Source organism: Sarcophilus harrisii, chromosome 1, assembly GCF_902635505.1.
Source record: "Sarcophilus harrisii chromosome 1, mSarHar1.11, whole genome shotgun sequence".
Lineage (NCBI taxonomy): Eukaryota > Metazoa > Chordata > Mammalia > Dasyuromorphia > Dasyuridae > Sarcophilus > Sarcophilus harrisii.
Genome location: NC_045426.1, coordinates 639,778,965 through 639,798,902, shown reverse-complemented (window position 1 = coordinate 639,798,902; position 19,938 = coordinate 639,778,965). Strand labels below are relative to the sequence as shown.

Sequence of the window (19,938 nt, the reverse complement as noted above, 5' to 3'; positions counted from 1 at the left end):
ATACAAATTCTAGTCAATAGTATACTGCTATTATTATATGAACCTGAAATATATATTTTTATACAAAATCTTTTGTGTCACCTGAATTTTCCCCTGTAATCCTCTCTTCCTTTTTCTAGAGAGCATCCCTTATAACAGAATTTTTAAAAGAAATGAGAGGGAAGGTGAATAAAGAGAGGAAGAAGGAGGTCCCCCGGGGGAATTAGCAAAACTGATAAATCAGAAAAATCAGATATATACAGGGTTCCACACTGGGTAAATTTTTCCCCACATTGGGCCTCAAATCTCCATTTTTAAATTTGTATGTTAGACTAACTTATTTCTAATAATTCTCTGATTCTCTGACCTTTGGAGACCTGCCCTAGCCTTTTCCCTATGATTAGACTGACAGGAACTACTTTGACCTACATCCCATTCCCAAAACATTTTCTGAGCCTTGTATATATAAAAGAGAGCAATCCAGATGTGAGGACTTGGCTTTGGCCTGAACTCTAGCCTAGTAATCAAGGGAGGAAGTATCTGGGGCAGGGTATTCCAAGCAGTCCAAGGGAGTTTCCCTGGCTTTCTCCCTGTAGCTGCTGCTTTCCTCCTTTGTCCCTGAGATTACCTTCCTTGCCATTCCCTGTCCTTAAGAGCCCTTTTGAGCCTTCACTTACAGGTAATGGACTTGAAGAACCTGGAACCAGTGGAAAGGGGCCAGATTAGGAATCCAAAGACTTGGGCTCAGATTTAGCTTTGTCACTTACTACTTGTATTGACTTGAGCAAGTCACTTTACCTCTCTGGACCTCAGTTTTCCTTGAAAATATTGGCCTGTCAGGTCCCTTCCAGCTAGAGATGGACCCCCTCCACTTTCTCCTTCCTTAGCAGTACTGACTCCACATGGAAGAAATAATAATAGTAATACTCATTAAGAACTACAATATGCCTGCCTTACATCCACTGGAAGAGCTGAAATAGTATAAACAGTATCCCCAGTTTGTCATTCAGGAGCCTGAAGTTCAGAGAGGACAAGTGACCTTGAACTGAAACTCAGACTTGAGCTGGACTCTCCGAGATTAGTCATGTGTCCACTTTCCCACACTGCCTCATATATAGATGACATTTTAGATACTACTACTACCAGGGAAGCAGAGGGCAAGGATGGCTGTTCACATTTGATAAGAAGAGGAAGCTATAACTAAGACAAAGCCGGTCCAAGACTCTTTTCATTATATTATGCACTGTTCCTCCAAGAGACCTTATTGGTGAATGCCCAGTCACAAAAATTATGCCATTCACTCTTGAGCCCTCACTGCCTCTATCCCTAGCGTTTACTACTGTTTTTGCTTTGGCCTGGCACATTTAATAGGGAGGGGAATTGGTTCCAAAATCTAGTACTTTCCAGTTTCCAAATCAGACCTGTTATTACAGGCCAAAGCAAAAACAGTGAAATAATAGACTAATGCATTTGAATTTTATTTTTCAGGCCTTTTTTAGATAAGGTCTATCCCCACCACCAATACCACTACTACCACTCACCATGACAACTAGCACTTTTACTGTCTTCACATGTATATTCCATACTATAATTGCCAAAGTATTTTCACATCCATTTTTACGACAGCCTTGGAAAGGGGGCAAGGTAACTATTGCTCTCACCTTATATAGATGAGTAAATATATTTAGAGGAAGGAAATGTGTCTGAATCATGTATGTGGTAGAAGGTGTTTATAGTCATGACCTCAAATTACAAGGATGTGAAACCTACTTTGCTATTCTGTTATTTCAAGTCCTCAGGAGTCTGGTACTAAACTAGAATATCATTCCAACTTTAAGACCTATTGTTCCATTAGACCTATTTTGTCTCCAGGCAAAATGAATCTCTTTTCATTTCCCAAAGGTGCATTGGGCTTTCTCATCTTCAAACCAATGTCCACATTCCTCTGCTAGCCTACAGGGTCTTCTCCCCATCTGTTTATCCTTCAAATTCTAGCTCAGTTGCCATTTTCTTCATTCAGTTTACTTAATAGGTATGTATTGAGCACCTCCACTAAAATCCTCCTCCAATAGATGAGGGAGCCTAGCTTCAAAGACTATGCCATCAAAAGCAAAAGCTCTAGCAGGGTCTTGTAAACTATAAAGGCTTACAGAAATGGGCTTGATGATGGAACTGTATGTCTGCCATTTCCTAGCAAAACAGAAAGGTTTGTCAACTATGTTGACCACTGGACTAATGAGTTTTTCATCCACAACATATCACAAAGATTTTAGTCTTCATGAAAATTCTTCTTAAATTAAAAAAAACTAGATTAAGGAAATCAAACCAAATGGGACCACAAAGAGTCAGACACAAGTGAACAACAAGTAGGACATACAGAATTATCATATCAAGAAGATCTGATTCAATTCCTAACTCTGTCACTTATTGACTTTGGGACCTTGTCTCTATAAAATGAGAGGTGTTGGATTATGGGTCCTTCCAAATTTTGAAAGAAAAAGGATGAGGAGATTTCCCAGATCCATTTAAAAGGCAAGAAAAGAAGGGATTAGCAGCCAGCAGGTGGTTAGGGGGTTGTACAGAAGAGGGGAAGGAACAATGTGGATATCCCACTCACTTTCTCTTGGCTCCCCTCCTTCCCAGGCCTGCCCTCATGCTGACTGCACTTTTTTCCCTCACAGGAAGTACACATCTCCGAAATCACAGACCAAGAACGCCTCCAGCTCCTCCTCCTCTTCTTTCCTGTCATCAGCATCAGCATCTTCCTCTTCAGCATCCTCAGATGCTGAGGAGCCACAGGAAGGGAACATGGAGGCACCAGGTTCCAGGAACCTCTCCAAGCTACCCTCCTACATCTCTTTGCAATCTTCGTCTAGCCCTCGGGGCCACTCGGCTTCCCGAACACGTAGGAAGAGCCCAGCCAAAGAGGAGACGGGTAGGACTGGGGGTACCCATGAATTTCCTCCTCCCTGAGCTATAGTGTCCCTCCTTCCTCCATCTCCCCTTTCTGACTTTATCCTCAACACAACTTCCATCCTTCTCCTAAGTCTTTAAGAAAGAGTTTGCCTAACTGAAGACTGGGGGATATTCCCCTGCCTTGTATCCACAAGCAGGGATGTGGTGAGTGAGAGAGCTGGAGTATGGGGCTAAGATTTCAACTCCAAGAATTGAATACTGTGCCTAATGTTTATCAAGACAGGAAGTTTAGACAAGTCATGGTCCTGTCCTCATGGAGCTTACAGTCTAGTACTGGGAGAGATAACTGACATAATTATAGCATAAGATAGGCTGTGATGTGAGTCATAGACAGGAATTATCACAGGACTTTAGGTATTCAAAGGAAGGAGAATGCTTCTGATTAGGAACGCCCTCAAAATAAGTATTGTCTCCTCAGAGCATGAGCTCCCTGGTGGCAGGGAAGGTCTGTGTTTTCCCTTTAGGCCAAGCAAAGGTAGGGACAATATCTTCCCTCTCATACTTTGCAGGACCTACCTGCCTAATGTAAATTACTTCCTCTATTCCAGGTCTTTTAGTCCTGTTCTTAGGGATCTCAAGGGTGGAGGAAGAGGGAAAGAAACTGTCCTGTGAGTCCTTACAAGGGGGAAGATATTGGACACACACACACACCCATTCCCTGTGATCCATGGGATCTTTGGCTTCTTTTTCTCAGAATTGAAAATAGAAGACCAGGTACTTCTTCATTCAGTTAAGCAGACTCTCTCTTAGTCCTTTGTGTGGAAAATGGTTCGGAATAGGTGGGGAGGTTGAAAAGGCTGGAAAAGCCAGGTTATTAGGTAAGTAATCTCTGCCTAAGGTAGAACTGTTGGGAGAAGGAAGTAAAGAAAGATACCTAACTGTTAGAAAGTCCTTTTGATCATTCATTCAGACATTCAACAGTTAGTAACACTTGCTGTGTGTCAGGCCTTATACCAAACTGTGAAAGAGAAGCAAAAATTAATATGGTAAAGGCTCTGCCCTCAAGGAGCTTAGAGTAAAGGGAGAAGACATTTAAATATGAACTATAGTTCAGAGCTGCAGGCAGCTGGGTGGCCAGAGCTGGAGCCTCAGGTGCTTAGTAGCCATGTGACCCCTCTTTGTGTCAACCCACTGGGGAAAGACACGGGGACTCAGTATTTTTGCCAAAAGAAACCCCTGGGCAGTTCTGGTGTGCAGTGATCCACAGTTGCGAAGAGCTGGGCACAACCGAGTAGCTGAGCAGCAGCAGGACAAGGCAGGATACACAAAGGGAGAGCCACAAAGGAAAACACCTGCTAGATAGGGGCTCCATGAGGGCAGGGGCTGTGTCTCCCCCGGAGAAGGCGGGTCCTCGTTTCTAGGGTTTGGATTGGATAGCTGTGCGGGTCGGGAGGAAGGCCAGGGACCTTGTGCTGATACCCAGAGACTTCAGGCCTGGCTTCAGACTAAGCCCTCTGGAGGGCAGTAGAGCTGGGTAGCAGGACATGTGTACCCAGGCCTGGGTCCATGGAGGGCCCCAGAAGGCTGGCTGGGTGTCCCAGGGCTGGGGAAGGCTGTTCTCAAGGAGCCACAAGTCGGCGTTGCAGGACCTCCGATGCTACTCAGCCTGCCCACCCCCTGGCCTGGGCCTGCCAGAATGCCCCGGGATTCCCAGCCTTATGGCCCTGCCGGGCTTCTCCCCTAGAGTCAGCACCTATCGGTCAGGTGCCTGCTGTGTGGTTTGTGCGTTGTCCTGTGGCCAGCCCGAGGTAGGGGAAGGTGAATGTGGGGTCCCAGAGCCCCAGCACCACTGCTGCTGCAGTCCTGGTGTGCAGTGATCCACAGTCATCTGTAAAAGGAGGAGGTTGGACTAGATGATTTCTGAGGTCCTATGCAGGCCTAAATCCTATGAAAGATGAAGAATGACCCAGCCACTGCCCTGCAGGAGTGTACAGACTTATAGGGAGGATATGACATGTGTGCAAGTAAGTATAATACAAGGTAGGGGCAAAGGGGGTCCAGGCACAGTGCCACGAACAAGTCGAGGAGGGAGCGCTCATATCCACCTGGGAGATAAGGAAAGGCTTCATGGAAGATGTGGCACCTGGGTAGGGCCTTGAAGGATGGCAGGGACCTAACTTTAAGATGGAGATTGAGGAGAGAGGAGACTGTTTCAAGCCTGGGGGGCTGAAACACATCAGAGTGGACTTTGGATATGACCGTGTATGTGGGTGTATCTGCAGGCATCGTATGTCTCATCCTGGGTATGCCCAGGATGTATGTGCATTCATTCACCTGAATAGTAGAGCTGAGCAAGAGACGGGCGTCTTCTCTGATGGCCGCTGAGAGGCCTGGATTGGTATGACTGATTATAGGCAGCAGGTTGGGAGGAAAGCAGGACTTCCATCATGAGTGAAAGGGCGCTAGAATGATTAGAAGGGCTTGGGTATTCTCCCTCTTTGCATGGGTCCCCAGACCAGGCAGCAGGGGCATGGGTGGGCCATGCACAGCAGGTACCAAGTGTTTCCATATTTCACCTTCCCATTAAGCCGCCCATGTGCTCCATGCGCTAATCGTACCCAGCCGCACCAACGCCAGCCATTCCAGGCGAGGGCTAATTTAATTAGAAAGCACCCATTTTAGTTAATTTGTTCGAGAAGATCACTGAAAACTCCTGGAGAGAACAGATGTTTCCCTCTCCCCCGATGAACATTTGGGGCTTGGTAAATGGCTCCACTCAGCCTTGTTTAGGAGAGAAAGGAGGATTTTATGGCCGCAAACGACCCTTTCTGTAAACATTTTACAGCTCTCTGCACGTTTGAGTGACGATAAACCCCGAGCAACTCGGCGGGCTGCAAATTTGCGACCATACGGCTATCATTTTATTGTCATATTTCACGGTCGTAACGTTAATGGAAGATGCTCGCTACAGCCTTTTTTAACAGCTCCGCTGAGCACGCTCAAACACTCGCTTTGGCAAATTCAGGCAGAGGGGCGGCTGCCTCTAGTTTGTTTACAGCCTCTGCTTCTGGAGAACAAACTTTTTGGAGGTTCTGCCACTCATTTTCTTGTCCTCCATTTCACCACACCCCTCTCCTCTTCCCCCTGTCCCCAGCCCAGAGAATTGAAGGTCGGAAAACCTGTCAAGTATTCACTTATAACCATGGCCAGATTACTTTCACTTTCTGAGCCTCAGTTTCCCACTGTGTAAAATGAAAAGGTTAGACTTGATTTTCTCTAAAGCCTCTTCCAACAATAAAGCCTATGATCCTAGAGCACTTTTTGGCCTGCCAAGGAGTCAGTGCTGTCTGTTCGTGGGACCCAAGGGCCATTACCCCGAGGTACCTCTGTCCAGATGAGGCTGGAGCCCCCAAGTCTTAATTCTAAAAGGTGCCCAGCCCTTGCCTTCAGGGACCTCTTTCTTCCCTTCACAGTGTTTAAACCCTTGTTTGTATGTAGGGGGGCACTCTTGGTATGAATATGAAGGGGACTCCTTCCCAAGGATCTTTTCCCAGGAGGAAGGAAGGAAACCACTGTCATGAAAGCCTTGGCAGTGCAGTACAAGAGTAAGAACACAGCATTGAAAGCCAGCAGGCTTGGGTTAAAACCCTGCTTTTGCCGCTTGTCCCATCTGACCTTGGGTGTATCCTGTCGCCTCTTTGGGCTTCAATTTCCTCATGTAAAATGAAGAAGTTCAGCCAGATGATCTCTGAGGCTTCATCCAGTGTTAAATCCTTTCATTCTCCCTCTGTCTCTCTGTGTGTCTCTGTCTCTCTCTTGCTCTCTCTCTCTTTTTCTCTCTCTCCTTCCTCTCTCTCCTTCTCCCTCTTCTTCTCCCTAACCTTCTCCTTCTTCCCCCCCTTCTGTCTCTCAAGCTCTTTCTCTGTCTCTTTATTTCTCTGCAGGAGAGATGGGGTGTGGATCTCGAGATACCCTACCTTCTGGTTGTCCCCCCATTCCCTTTAGAGAGAGGGGGACAGAGCTGCTGTAATCAGAGCCTCAGCAGTGCAATACAGTAAAAAGAGCACTAGATTTAGACATCTATGGGACCTCAGATGAATTACTTGCCCTTTATGGACATCAGTTTCCTCTTCTTACCTGAAGGGGTTAAACTAAATGGTTTCTGCAGTCCACTTCAGCTCCAAAATTGTGTGAACCATGAGTTATAGTACCATGGAGGACTTTGAGCTCTCATCTTAGGAAGATAAAAGAACACTGAGATCTGGTAAATGGGGAAACTGAGTCCCACGGGACCTGCCTACAAAGGTCAGGCTTCTCTCTATTGGACTACTTGCTATCTCATCTATCTCCTACCCTAAGGAGTGTCCACACAAACCCAGAGGCCTTTACTTGAATCCCTCATGGCCCTCTTCAGGTGCCCTCATCCTCAATAAGAAGCCAAGAGGAGATAGTCAAGTCTTGATCATTTGGCTCCCAGGGTACTTTCTTCTTTTTAATGGGGAAAATCCAATAACCCATGATCCAAGACCAGAGAAAACATAAGAAGGTGGGGGTATAGGAGAGGCAGTGTTCTTGGGAAATGTGTGTAATAATGAGATTGTCCCAAAAGATTTCCTTCAGGATGCCTAAAATTTGACCATTACCAACCACACTGTGCCTTGGGACTCGGTATGGTCTAGTTTCCATGCTAACAGAGATTCAGGAAGAAGGTAGGGCTTCTCTCCAGAGATGGCTTCCAGTGCACTAGGTGGATGAACAGCTCAGAAGGTTTTGGGAGGGAGCCTTTTTGACCACAGGGGATAAAGGGAAGCCTTTGCAGTAAGTCACCCCATAGGTGAGATGCTGTCACAGGGATCTATGTCACTGTGGGTGGGGCAGAATGAGGTGCAGAGAGCCGGAAGGGGCGCGGTGAGTGCCCCAGCAGACTGGAGCAGGAGCCAGCTGGCCCGTGGGCCTCGAAAGGCGGACGGGCCAAGGAGGCCGTTGACTCTCAGTTATCTGCTTCGCAGGTTATCCATGGCGAACATTTGAGCCCAAGTTGCCTCCCCGCCTCCGTTCCGCGCACTCTCGCCACCCAGCCCAAGTGGGCCTGAGGGAGGCAGACTCAATGGAACCCCAGCCTGAGCCACGCAGTATTAGGAGGGTAAATCTGCTGCTTTAAAAAAAAAAAAAAAAAAATGTTGCCCTGGGTTGCACTCCAGAATCCCATGGGAATGATTTTGGAATAGATCATGTGCTGGTTTGAATTATCTGCAGCATCCCTTTCCTTGAATAATAGAGGCATAGCCTTCAAAAATACTCAGTGACTCTACCAGGTAGAGATCATTAGTTCAAGAATTATCTTGTTTCTTTGTCTTTTTCCCCACTCTCATCTTCCCCATGAGATCAGCATGACTTCCCCATGAGATCAGCATGACGTCCCATTTTCCTTGTCCCCTGACCCTTACAAGAAAAAGAAATTGGTTTTAGGGAAATAAAGGGAAAATATGAAGGAAGAGTAAAGAAGAATTCAAAAGAGACACAGAGAGGTATCATCAGGGGCATGCAGCCTCCTCTCTTTTCTACTGTACCATCTTCTATACCCTGGATAGAAAGTATCTATTACTCTAAGCTTGGGTCTAGGACACAGGAATCTCAGGGTTAGCTCCATGAGCTAGATATACATTGATTAGGGGCTAAAGAGAAGGGTCCCAGAATAAGGAAGGGGAAGTCACAAAATCACATCATCAAGACTTTAGTCATACTCCATTCCCATACGTAATAGAAGTAATTTTTTTTAAGCTTTAAAATTTTTAACTTTTTAATTTTAAATTTAAAAAATGTTAAAATCTATAAGAACTACCCTTCCAATTTTTACCTAAAGTAGGTGAACTTGTAGAATTCTTGAAAATTACTCTACCCTCATAGCAACCAGCCAAGTCAAGGTTGCTGGAGAACATATGCCCTGATCCCCTCCACCAATAGAATGGCCAGTCTTCCTATATCCAACTCACACTTAAAGCCAGCCCAATAATACTTGCCCAGTGATGGAATAGACATCTTGTGGTCACTGTCTCTGTCCCTAGTGACCTTCCAACTCTTCAGATAACTTAAATAAGCATCATCATAACCATGAAGTGTTCTGGGATTTGGATGAAGAAAACAAAATTCGCCCCTTTTGTCTTCTGCCTGGACCCCCATAAAAGGTCATGACTTCATGAAAGGTCTGGTGTTGTCAGAGAGGCAGCTGTGTATGCTGAAAAAAATGCCCTGAATTTAGAGAAACAGAAAATAGAGCCTTGTTCTCATTGTCCCTGACTCTCATTGTGACCTCAGGCAAATATTGTGTAGGCCTCAGTTCCCCATCTCTAGAATGAAGAAATTATATTTGATGGTTCCCAAGGATCCTTCCTATTCTCATTGGCGCCTCTTAGCAGAGTGCAAAGGGCTATTATGAGGAATCCAATAAATAAAAAACTCCTAGTATATGGGCTGTTGTCCTATATACTAGTCTTACCAAGGTTGTGGGTATATCATTGAGGGAGTTCTTGTTTATTAACTCAATTAGATAACCTCTCCAGGGCCTTTCAACTCTGAAATTCTGAGGTCCAAGTTGGAACAGAGAAAAATGAAAAGTGTGAGTGTAGAACATATCATCTGTGATATTAATGGTGATTTATCTGATAAAGGTGAAAAGGATTTCCTCCTAACAGGCATTTCTATAGAGCACTGTCCTATTTACTGCTTTTTTCTAGTGCTGGATGACAGTGATTACTGGGTATTCATTTCTCTGACAGATAGATGAGTTTCTGATTCTGGGAGGGAGAAACTGACTGTCTTTTAGGTGGGAAGCATTCTCTGACTTCAACAAGAAGTATTTGGAGGGACAAAAGGTATTAGGTAGTAGAAGGCCTCTGAACCTTTGGTTGGCAGGAGGGGCTCATTTCCTTTATTTAGAGCTTCTAGAAGCAAGAGGAGTAAGTTGTGGAGGAGTACATTTGGACTTGATATAAGAAAAAGAGAGCTTTTCTGAAAGAAGATGGGCTGACTATCTTGGGAATGGTAGTTACCCCATCATTTCAACAGAAAAAATTTAACATCACCAAACAGACATCATTAAAGGTCTCCAAGGAGAAGCTAGTTGATAGCTTGTCCAGAATTCCTCTTCAGGCACAAGTTAGATTAAATGATGTGAGTTTCCTTTGAATTCTGAGCTCTCCTGACTCTGTAAACTACATTTGCAATAAAGAGCTTCTTCATTTTTTATCTTCTTATTTTAGATAATTTGGATAATTGCTAATGAAACAGGACCTCTTCCCATCCCCCGCACATACACACACACACACACACACACACACACACACACACACACACCTTTCTTTCTTTGTCCCTGTACATCTTTCCAGCCTGCACCCCACATTTGGTCCTGCCATCAAGAAGAAAACACTTTGGTCTCTATTGGTCCTACCCAGATAGCACCCTTCAGGTCCTGTGCCATTATTCTTTCCCAACCCTTCTCTTAAACTCAAACTCAAAACTTTTTCCCTTTCATACACACACCCTTAGTGTTTGTAAGTTACTGATAGCCGTTTTATCTGGCCATGATTTTCCACTGTGACACTCACTCCACATTTTCAGACAAGTGTTCCTTTGACTACACTATTGATAACTGAAGTATATTGGTTAAGCATAAATTTGATTTAGTCTATTACTAATGATGGAAACCACAGGTTTGAATTAACTTAATTTTTTCTTAGTTACCCAAGATGATTACTAAGAATACCAAATTTTTCTTCTCCTAATATAGTGAGGCCCTCAGAAACTATTGAAGTCCTTGAGACTATTAATTCTATTATGGATGGCTCCAAGCTGTGGTTTTCAGTGATCTCTTATGTCTGTTTCTGTTAGATTTTCTGTCTCCTCTCTGTCCATTGTCTAGTTTTTATTTTCTGTGTGCCTTCCTTGAGCAGCCTTTCCCCTTGCACTTTTCAGTTTCTTTCTTGCCGCAAGCTCGGAAACCAGATGATAGGATTTGGAACTGGAAGGACTCCAAGAGACTGTAGGATCTTGAACAAGTCATTGATTCGCCTTGACCCTCAGTTTCTATGAGAAAAGGTTGGACTAGATTTTCTGTAAAGTCCTTTCTAGCTCTAATTGTTAGAATTCTCAAATATGAACTGTAGGGAAGGAAACCATTGCCCACAAAAAAGAAAGAATTTGTTCAAGGTAGCACAGGTACTAAGAGACAAACCCCAGTCCTGTTACTCCAGATCAGTGCTTCAGACCACTCATAAATTGTGTGTGGTCTAAGAATCAATTAACTTGAGTTTAGAGGCTCTTTTGGTGGAAATTATTTAGGGTGTTAATATAAAGATAAATTATTTTTCTATTGTAAATTTTTACTGACTAGGGTCCAGAACCTAAGGAAGAAGAGTTTAGCATCTAAGCTAGGGCAAACTGGTAGAACCATTGAGCCTAGAACCTATCAGTCATTTCAGTATTGCTAATTGCAGTGAGTATAAGCTTTAAAACAGGATTCATAGATTCCATTCATTTGCCCCAGAATGGCAATTTTTATCTTCCATATGATAGAAAGGGAGAAATTAATTGATAGCTGGAAAATGGGTAATTTGTTGCTGACTGCCAGAAGACGACTGATTGGAGATGACTAGACTGGTTCCACAGGGAATGGGTACCCCCAGTCAAGAAGGGACCAAGCCTAAAATGATTTCAGAACCACAGACAAAGGAACCAAGCTTCATTGCAAAGTGGAAACCATTTCAGAAGTGCTAGTTGCAGTGTAAATGAGATTGGCCCCAAGCTGGATCATTGTGCCCCAGCTGGAGGAACCATAGGAAGAAGACTCTAACCATGCTCCAAGAACTCCTGTGAACTTTGATGTTTGGCTCCTTTTCCTACCATTTCCTAGCCCAGAGTTTATCTCAGCTGACCTCTGGAGAATAGAAGGCAGCCTAATACAGTGGAAAGAGTCTTCTGTCTTCATACTAATGAGTACGGTCAGAAGACCAGGCCTGAATCTTCTCTGTATCACTTAGTGCTATCTGACCTTGAGCAAATCAGGTTACTTATCAATAAAATGGGGATCATAATTTTTGCACTTCTTGATTCCTAGGAGTCTTGTGAGAATTGTGAAGTAGTATAGAAAAAGCAATTTATAAACCTTAAAGCACTGTAGAAATATAAATCATTATTGAAGGGGCAGAGAAATTTGGTTTTGCTTTAAACAAGAGAGCTAAGGATCTCTAGGTCCTTTTCTGGGACAGAACTGAGACTGTTAGGGAGCATAACTTCATATATTAAGTCATTTCTACAGCATTTCTTCATAGTTATTACTGATCTCTTTTCTTTTCTGCCTGGGATTTCCCTCACAGTTCAGAACAACAACAAAAAAAAGAGCCTTCTAGATGAAGGAAAAGGCACAGGCAGTTATTTGTGACTTTTATAACCTCATTTGGGGCCAGTCTGAATTCTGAGATCTCACATAGAAGCTGAGAAATGGGACTGCTGGCTAACAAGGAGTTATTGGGAAAGCTGGGAAGAAGAAATATTTTATTATAGCTCTCCTCCTGCCCCTAAGGTTCCAAGATAAGTTTCAGAATAGTAGGAGAATAAAAGAAATTCTTGACAGAGCTACAAATATGACCATTTCTATCATGCTTACTTCATTCAGTGATTTTGGGGTTGATTTTGCAGGTAAAGGGAAGGAGAATCTCTACTGGGGTTGATCTTGAGGCTGATTCACCAGAGATGACTATCACACCTTCCATCTACATGTAATAGGGAAGGAATAGGTGTTTTAGTCAGCTCTGCACTGGAGTGATGGAATATCATTGTCAGACCAACCCTTCACTTTTTAAAACCACAGTGCAATGGGGAAAATAGCCAAATAACAGATAAAAAGAAGCGAAAGTAACTTGGATTTTCTTTCCTGTCTTCTTTGACCCTTAATTGTTGTATCTCTGAGTAAGGGGTATAGTCATATACAGGAAAAGAATATAAGAATGCAACCAGGTTGTAAAGAGCTTTAAATGCCAAAAGACTTGATATTTGATCCTGGGTAACAGGGAGCCATTGAATTTTATTGAGCAAAGCTTATGTGGTCATCCCTATACTTCAGGAAAATCACTTTGGCAACTGAAAGATGAGTGAAGAAAGATTTGAGGCAGAGATAACGTTATTAGAAAGCTATTGTAATAGTCCAATTGAGGATCTGAGCTAGGTGACTGTGTAAATGGAGAGAAGGGGAGATGCCTGCAAGAGGTGTATAGAAAGAAATGACAAGATTTGGCAGTCATTTGGATATATGGGGCAAATGAGCGCCAAAAAGATAGTGGTGGTATCAATAGTAATAGAGAAGTCCTGAAGCAAAGAGTGTTTGGGGGGGGGGGGGGGGGCGGGAACAGAAGAGAAGAAGAGAAGAGAAGAGAAGAGAAGAGAAGAGAAGAGAAGAGAAGAGAAGAGAAGAGAAGAGAAGAGAAGAGAAGAGAAGAGAAGAGAAGAGAGAAAGAAAAGGGCTTATTATGTCAAAGTTTTGTGGAGACACATGGATGAAGCCAGCAAAAGAGAAGGAACAGAGACACAAGGGAGAGCAGAGTCACCCAGGACCTGGGTGAGAGGAACTGGAAGGAGTAGTAGTAAGCTTTCACTTGCTGCAGAGGCCAAGATGGATGAGGGTTAAAATGTGGCTACCAGTTTTGCAGTTAAGAAATCTCTGGTAACTTTGGAGAGGACAGTTTCAAGGGGATGAAGAGGTCAGAAGCCAGAAATCATGATCCAGAGTGATTAAGTACTTTACAGATAGTATTAGAGACAAGATTGAATTTGGCTCTTCCTGACCTCAAGTCCAATATTCCATCCAAAAGTTCTGCTTTTCATGAATTGCTGCCACTTAAACATGAATTTGAATAGCTGAATAATAGAACAGCTAAAATCTGGGGATTTTATTGGACTAAAAGTTCATCAGTTAACAGCATGAGGTGGATGTCCCAAAAGTTCATGTGATTTTTAGCTATACTAAAAGAGAAAGGGAATGGGAATGTCTTGATATCCTCGGCCCTCAGAAGACAAGAAAAATATTTAGAAGACTGGGTAGTTTGGCAGGGAAGAGGTACTCAGAACATTAATCTTTCAAAAGGCAGAGGAATCATCCAAGAACACTGCTCTTCTGTACTTTAATGTGTTCACCAAGGTGATGAATTAGAAAGGACAGAAACATTGGGAGAAAGTGATTATGTTATCCTGCTGTTTGTAACTATAAAAGTAACATTTGGTGTGATCTGAGATATACAGTATATTTTAAATTTCAGAAAGTTTGAAAAAAATATCAAGATGATCCTATGACTTGAGATGCAAAAAAGAAAGTCAGCTCATAAGGGAACAAAAGCACTTGAGAATAAAATTCTGCTAATGCAGTGATAAATGATTCCTGTGCCAAACAAAAGTAGCTCGTGTGGCTGCATGCTGAGTACTCTGATAAGCCCAGATTTTAAAAAAGCATTTACAGTAGATGAAAGCCAGCACAGGTAACTAAAGGCATTAAGAGTGATGAGAACAATGTCAGGTAGGCAAGCTCACAGTGAACAGATGCATTCAAAGAAACTCTGCTTCTAGCTTATTTGGGCAATTACTATACTTAGCCCCTAACTCACATGGAGCTTGTAGACACCTAAAACTCCTAGATCTTTTTCAGACAAACTTCAGTCACCATTCCCTCCCTAACTTTATAATTGTGACATGGATCTTTAAGTATGATTTTACCTTTTTCATACTAAATTACATTTTATTAAATTTTGCCCAGTATTCTAGGCCCCTTCATCCCCAAAAAGAAAAAAAAATAAAATGTACATAGCCAGGATAGAGGAAGTAAAGAAAATCAACTGTTACAAGTACAGGGAGAAGTGTAATTAAATAGCTTGCTCATATGGCACTTTAAAGTTTTCGAGACACTTTTGTACATTATCTTCTTTGAAACAACAGCTGTGGAACAGACAAGAGCAAGTGTTATCTTCATTTTATAGATTAGAAACTGAGGCATTAATATATGCATCAATCAAAAAAAATTTCTTAAATGCTTACTATGTGCCTCTTCTGTCTCTCCCCCCCCCCCCCATACACACACACACACACACAAAGCAAAAACAGTCCCTGCTCTTTAGGAGCCTACATTTGTTTTATGAAATAATCAGAACATACAAAATAAGTCCAGAGCTGATAGAAAGTAACATTGGTGAGAATTGTCTCTTAGCAGCCGGGGGTAACCAGGAAGGGCCTCCTGGAGAAGGTGGCATGTGAACTGCATCTATAAGGAAGCCAGGAATTCGAAGAGATGGAAGTGGGGGGGAGGGGAAGGGGAGGGCATCCAGAGCATGGAGAATAATGAGGAGACCAGAATGGCTGAATTCTGAGAGTCTGTGGAGAAGGGAGAGCATGTTAGATTTGGTGGTTTGCACAATAGCCTGGAGATCTCTGGAGTTTAGCAAATCGGCCAGTTTATCTATAGATTATAGAATGTAAGCTGTGTGAAGGGTCAGCTGTGACAGATGGAGGAGGTGTCAGGAAGCCACGAGAGCCACTTGAGCAAAAGAGCAACTAACTCATTCAGACAGCCACTGAGTGCTTTTGGAAGATTGTCTTTAGGTATCCCTATGCATTAGTCTAAGTGGCTTGCCAAAAAAAAATAAGGCAGATTTTAGGCTATGTTAATAGAGGAAAGGTTAAGCTCGCCTAGCTTGCCAGTCCAGGAGTACTTGGAGTTCGTGTCCCTGGGTAGTGATCGTCTTTGAGATCCACATCCATATTTGGTTGTAGTCGCCACTACCCTCCATCCTGGCTCTCACTCAGCCATTGCTGCTTCAGACTTTCTTTATAAAGTCACAGATTCTCAGAGTTGGGATAAAGTTCAGTTTTGGGAATCCGATCTCTGTGACGATCTCTGGGAAGATCCTCTTAGAGACTCCCACTGCAGGAACAGCTTGGCCTTTGCAACTTAACTTTGGCATTGCGGGCAACTAGGTGACACAGTAAATAGAGCAAGGTACTTAAAGTCCAGAAGATCTGGGTTCAGATCCAGGCTTAAATACTTCTATCAGCTTGACCCTGAGTGAGACAACTTCTCTGTGTCTCAGTTTCCTCTCCTGTAAAAATAAGAATAATAGTAGCCCTGTGTCATAGGCTTGTTGTGAGATCCAGTGAACTGATATGTATAAAGTACTTTGCAGACCTTAAATGCAAGTTATTGTTACTAGTTTTAATCTTTGACCAAATAAAACAAGCTTAATTACTCTCCTACCTATAACATTTTCTAAGGTTTTTTTCTTTTCCAAGTTTAGTAGCCTTTCTTCAACCAACCATTTTATTCTCTGGTTTACAATTCCCTCACTATCTGAAATACCTTCCTTTTGATACATCTTGTCCACGTTTCTCTTAGGATATAGCTTCTCAAAATGAACACAATACTCTTAAGGGTGATTCATGAAATCACATCATTAGAAAACACTTCATCTAGTCTAACCTGTATCTGAGCCTCTTCTACAACATCAAGCAAGTTGTTATCTAAGCTCTGTAGGAAGATTTCCAGTAACATGGATCCCCTGTATCCCCTGACATACTTTTTGGATAGCTCTAATGCTTATAAAGCCTTTCCTTATGTCAAGCATCTTTGATGGAATTGACTTCTTGGCTCCTCCTGAGAATTCATGTCTTGTTTGGGTTGGCCACTCTCAAATTTTGTGATTCTGTGTGCCCAAAGCTAAGACTTTACATTCACTTCACAAACTATTGAGAGTTATTCAATTGGTTGTTCTAAACTGTGGAAATCTTTTTTTTTTTTTAAATACCATGTTATCCAATGTATTAACTCATAAAGCTTGAAGGGGAATAGCTATCTCCCATTTGAAAAGCATGCTATCCGTGCTTTTAAGTGATAAAAATATTGAACAGAACAAGACCAAGGACAGGTTCCTGGGGCAGATGAGACTTGGTTGACTGATTCGTTAATTGTCACTTTTTAAGCTCTGTCATTGAATAAAAAGTACATTGTACTGTGAGAGCAGAAAATAGAGATTCCTTCCACATGAGGGGGAAAGAAGGAATTCAGAATTCTAGGTCTTGAATGGCATGAAGAGGGAGAAATGGGATAGGAAGAAGTTAGAGGCGGTCAGAGATTACAGGAAGAGGGAACCTCATGGGAAGAGCTGAAAGGTGGGAACTAGAATCAGAGGATTTTATAGTTAACAAAAACTAAATCTAGAGGACTAACCTCTCATTTTATAAATGAAAGAACTGTCTGCCTTCTCAGAGGAGGTGATTTGTCCAATAGCACAGGGCTAGTAAGTGGCAGATGTTAGATGTGAACCCCAGTCTTTGGAATCCAAATCCAGTGTTTTTCTTTATAGATACTACATGCCAGTTCAAAGAGCTTGTTTGAGGGATAATTGGAGAACTGATTTTGCCTGAAAATCGAACATGTGTGGGGAAGGAGGGAAAATAAGTCTAGGTTATCAAGGGCTTTGAATGACAAACTACATGCTTTGAAATCTCTGTCATATACCTTGTCACCACATTTAGTGTCAGACCTGAAACTACCTGGGCAGCAGGTCAGTCAGCCAGTCAGTAAACACTAATAGCATATAGCAGGCACTTAATTACCTGCTATGTGCCATATACTGTTCTGTGTGCTGAAGACACTTAGAAAGGTAAAAGATAATCCCTGCCCTAGAGGAACTCGTGATCTAATTGGGGGTAATAACATGTAAACAGCAGATAGGCTATATACCAGAAAATATACCAGAAAAAAGAAGTAATCACCAAAGGGAAAGCACTGGAAGTAAGAGGATTGGCAAAGACCTTCCTATAGAGTGTGAAATTTTAAATGGGACTTGAGGAAATCCAGGGGAACCAGGAAGTAGAACTTTGGAGGGCAAGCATTCCAGACAGACAGGCAGCCAGAGGAGATGCCCATGTCCATGGGGAAGAAGGCATGGAGGGCAGAGATGAAGGGCTAAGGGTGGGGGGAAGGTGGCCCAGATGGGTAGGTTACAAAGGCCTTTGAATTCTAAACATCTCAGTGGTTCAGTATTGTCCCAGACTTGGAGTCAGGAAGATCCGAGTTCAGATCCCACCTCAGCTACTTTCAGTTCTGTGATCCTGAGCTGGTCCCTTAACCTTTGCTTGCCTCAGTTTCCTCATCCATAAAGTGAGGAAACAAATAGTCCCTACTTCCCAAGGTTGTTGTGAGCATCAAATGAGATAATACACATAAAATGCCTTACAAAACCTTAAAGCACTATTAAGTTATAAATGATTTGTTATTCCTGCCCCGCATTATTCTAAGCTTTTTAAATGCATCTGCCCAAGTAGTCGGGGACCTTCAGATGTTGGCAGCAAGAGGAGGCATATGCAAGGATCACGCCTTCTCCCCAACTCCCGTCCTCTGAACAGTTTCCAACCACAGCAGAGCACGCGTGCACACATTTTGGCGGCCTCCTCTCCACAATCTCCATCCTTTTCCCTAAACTAACACTTCCTTTAGGAATTGAACTTACCTCCTGGGTAGGAAACTTGATTTTGAAAACATCTAGAAACAGTCTGGCGTCACCGTGCCTCGTCTGGCAACTGTGTTCCCAGATGTGACTTTGTGTATGTGTGCACACGTTGATATTTATCACTCCCACCCAAACTCTGTGCTTTGACTTTGTCCTGGAATCCTCCTTTACTTTACTTTCCTGGGACAGATGAGACTTAGTTGACAGTGATTCATTAATTGCCGGTTAATTTCCAGGAGCTTTCTCCTCCCCCACCAGAACAGATTATACCCAAAACTAAAACCCAGGGATGGATAAACTGCAGAACCTGGACAACGTCACAGTTGACTACTATAGGCCTCTGCTCCTACTCCACTCCCTAGTTCCAGAAAATTCCTTTTGGTGGGATCTGTGATGTAGTAGAAAGAAGGCATCCAAGGACCCAGGTCTACATGCTGTGACCTGCGGCTTTATAGCTGCGTGCCACTCACTTTACACCTCTAAATCTCAATTTACTTGTCTGTAAAATGAGGGAGTGAGAAGAGATAATCCTTGGATTGCTTTGGCTCTTACTACCCAGGTCTGAGGGATGGAAGACCTGGATTTCAAAGCTGATTCCTCTATATCCTCTCTCTAATCTCAGCCTGATCGCCCTGCAAACCTTTTGTCTTTTCCCCAGATCCCCATTTACACACAGAGAGACACACACGCATGTGCTTCTGCTGTGGGGAAGAACAGTTCCCTGATTTCCACCTTGCTTTACTTCCATATTTCCTGGGTTCTTGTGCCTGGCTGGGTATGATGTAGGGGAGACAGATAAATAAAATAGATATACAAAACTACATCATTCCTGGTGCACACTTACATGCATGCAAATAACAGAGGGAAAACCAACCCTGGGCTGTGGAGAAGGACCAGGAGGAGTCAGCAATTCAGTGAAAAGGTGTAAGTGCCTATTTTGTGAACAAAAGAATTCTGCAATGTCCCAGCCAGGGAATTTATAACCTGATAGTAGCGTATGAATGTTTGTAAATGTTAATCCAACATAATATAAAATCTCTGGGTTAAAGGGAATCTTAGAGGCCACCCCAAGGCCAGACCAAAACCTGTACAAGAATCCCCTCTATGAGCTACAGTGACTATCTGGCCTTCAATGAGACTTCCCAAAGAAGGTCATTATACTCACAGCTCTAAGCAAGGGAAGTTGTTACTTAGAGTAAGCCTATATTTGCCTCTTCTGATTCTTCCCTTTGGGACCAAGCAGGGTCCTCCTTTGACATGATAGTCCTTCAAAAATTTGAAGTTATGTATCATGTCCCCCAAGTCTTCTCTTGAGGATAAATATCCACCTGTCTTTCAGCCAATCATTTAGCATGAACTCAAGGCCCTTCACCATCTCAGCTTTCCTTTGGACACTATTCTCTGGTTTATCATCACTAAAATGTGATGTCTGTATCACTTTGTTGCTGTCTTACTTTGAAATCTTGCTCTCAGTTATAATTCTAAGTTTCTGCAACTTCTA

At 43.0% G+C, this 19,938-nt stretch overlaps 1 protein-coding gene across 3 annotated transcripts in view; it reads left to right on the top strand.

The window, feature by feature from the left end:
- ZC3H3 (zinc finger CCCH-type containing 3) overlaps nucleotides 1-19,938 on the top strand; it is a 488,431-nt gene that overhangs the window by 455,420 nt on the left and 13,073 nt on the right. For 2 of the 3 annotated variants that reach the window (XM_031947316.1, XM_031947317.1), the window contains exons 11-12: nucleotides 2,661-2,914; nucleotides 7,905-8,038. In XM_031947316.1, the coding sequence (XP_031803176.1) occupies nucleotides 2,661-2,914; nucleotides 7,905-8,038 (388 nt within the window). The remainder of the gene's footprint in view (nucleotides 1-2,660; nucleotides 2,915-7,904; nucleotides 8,039-19,938) is intronic. The other variant, XM_031947318.1, reaches the window with a different exon arrangement.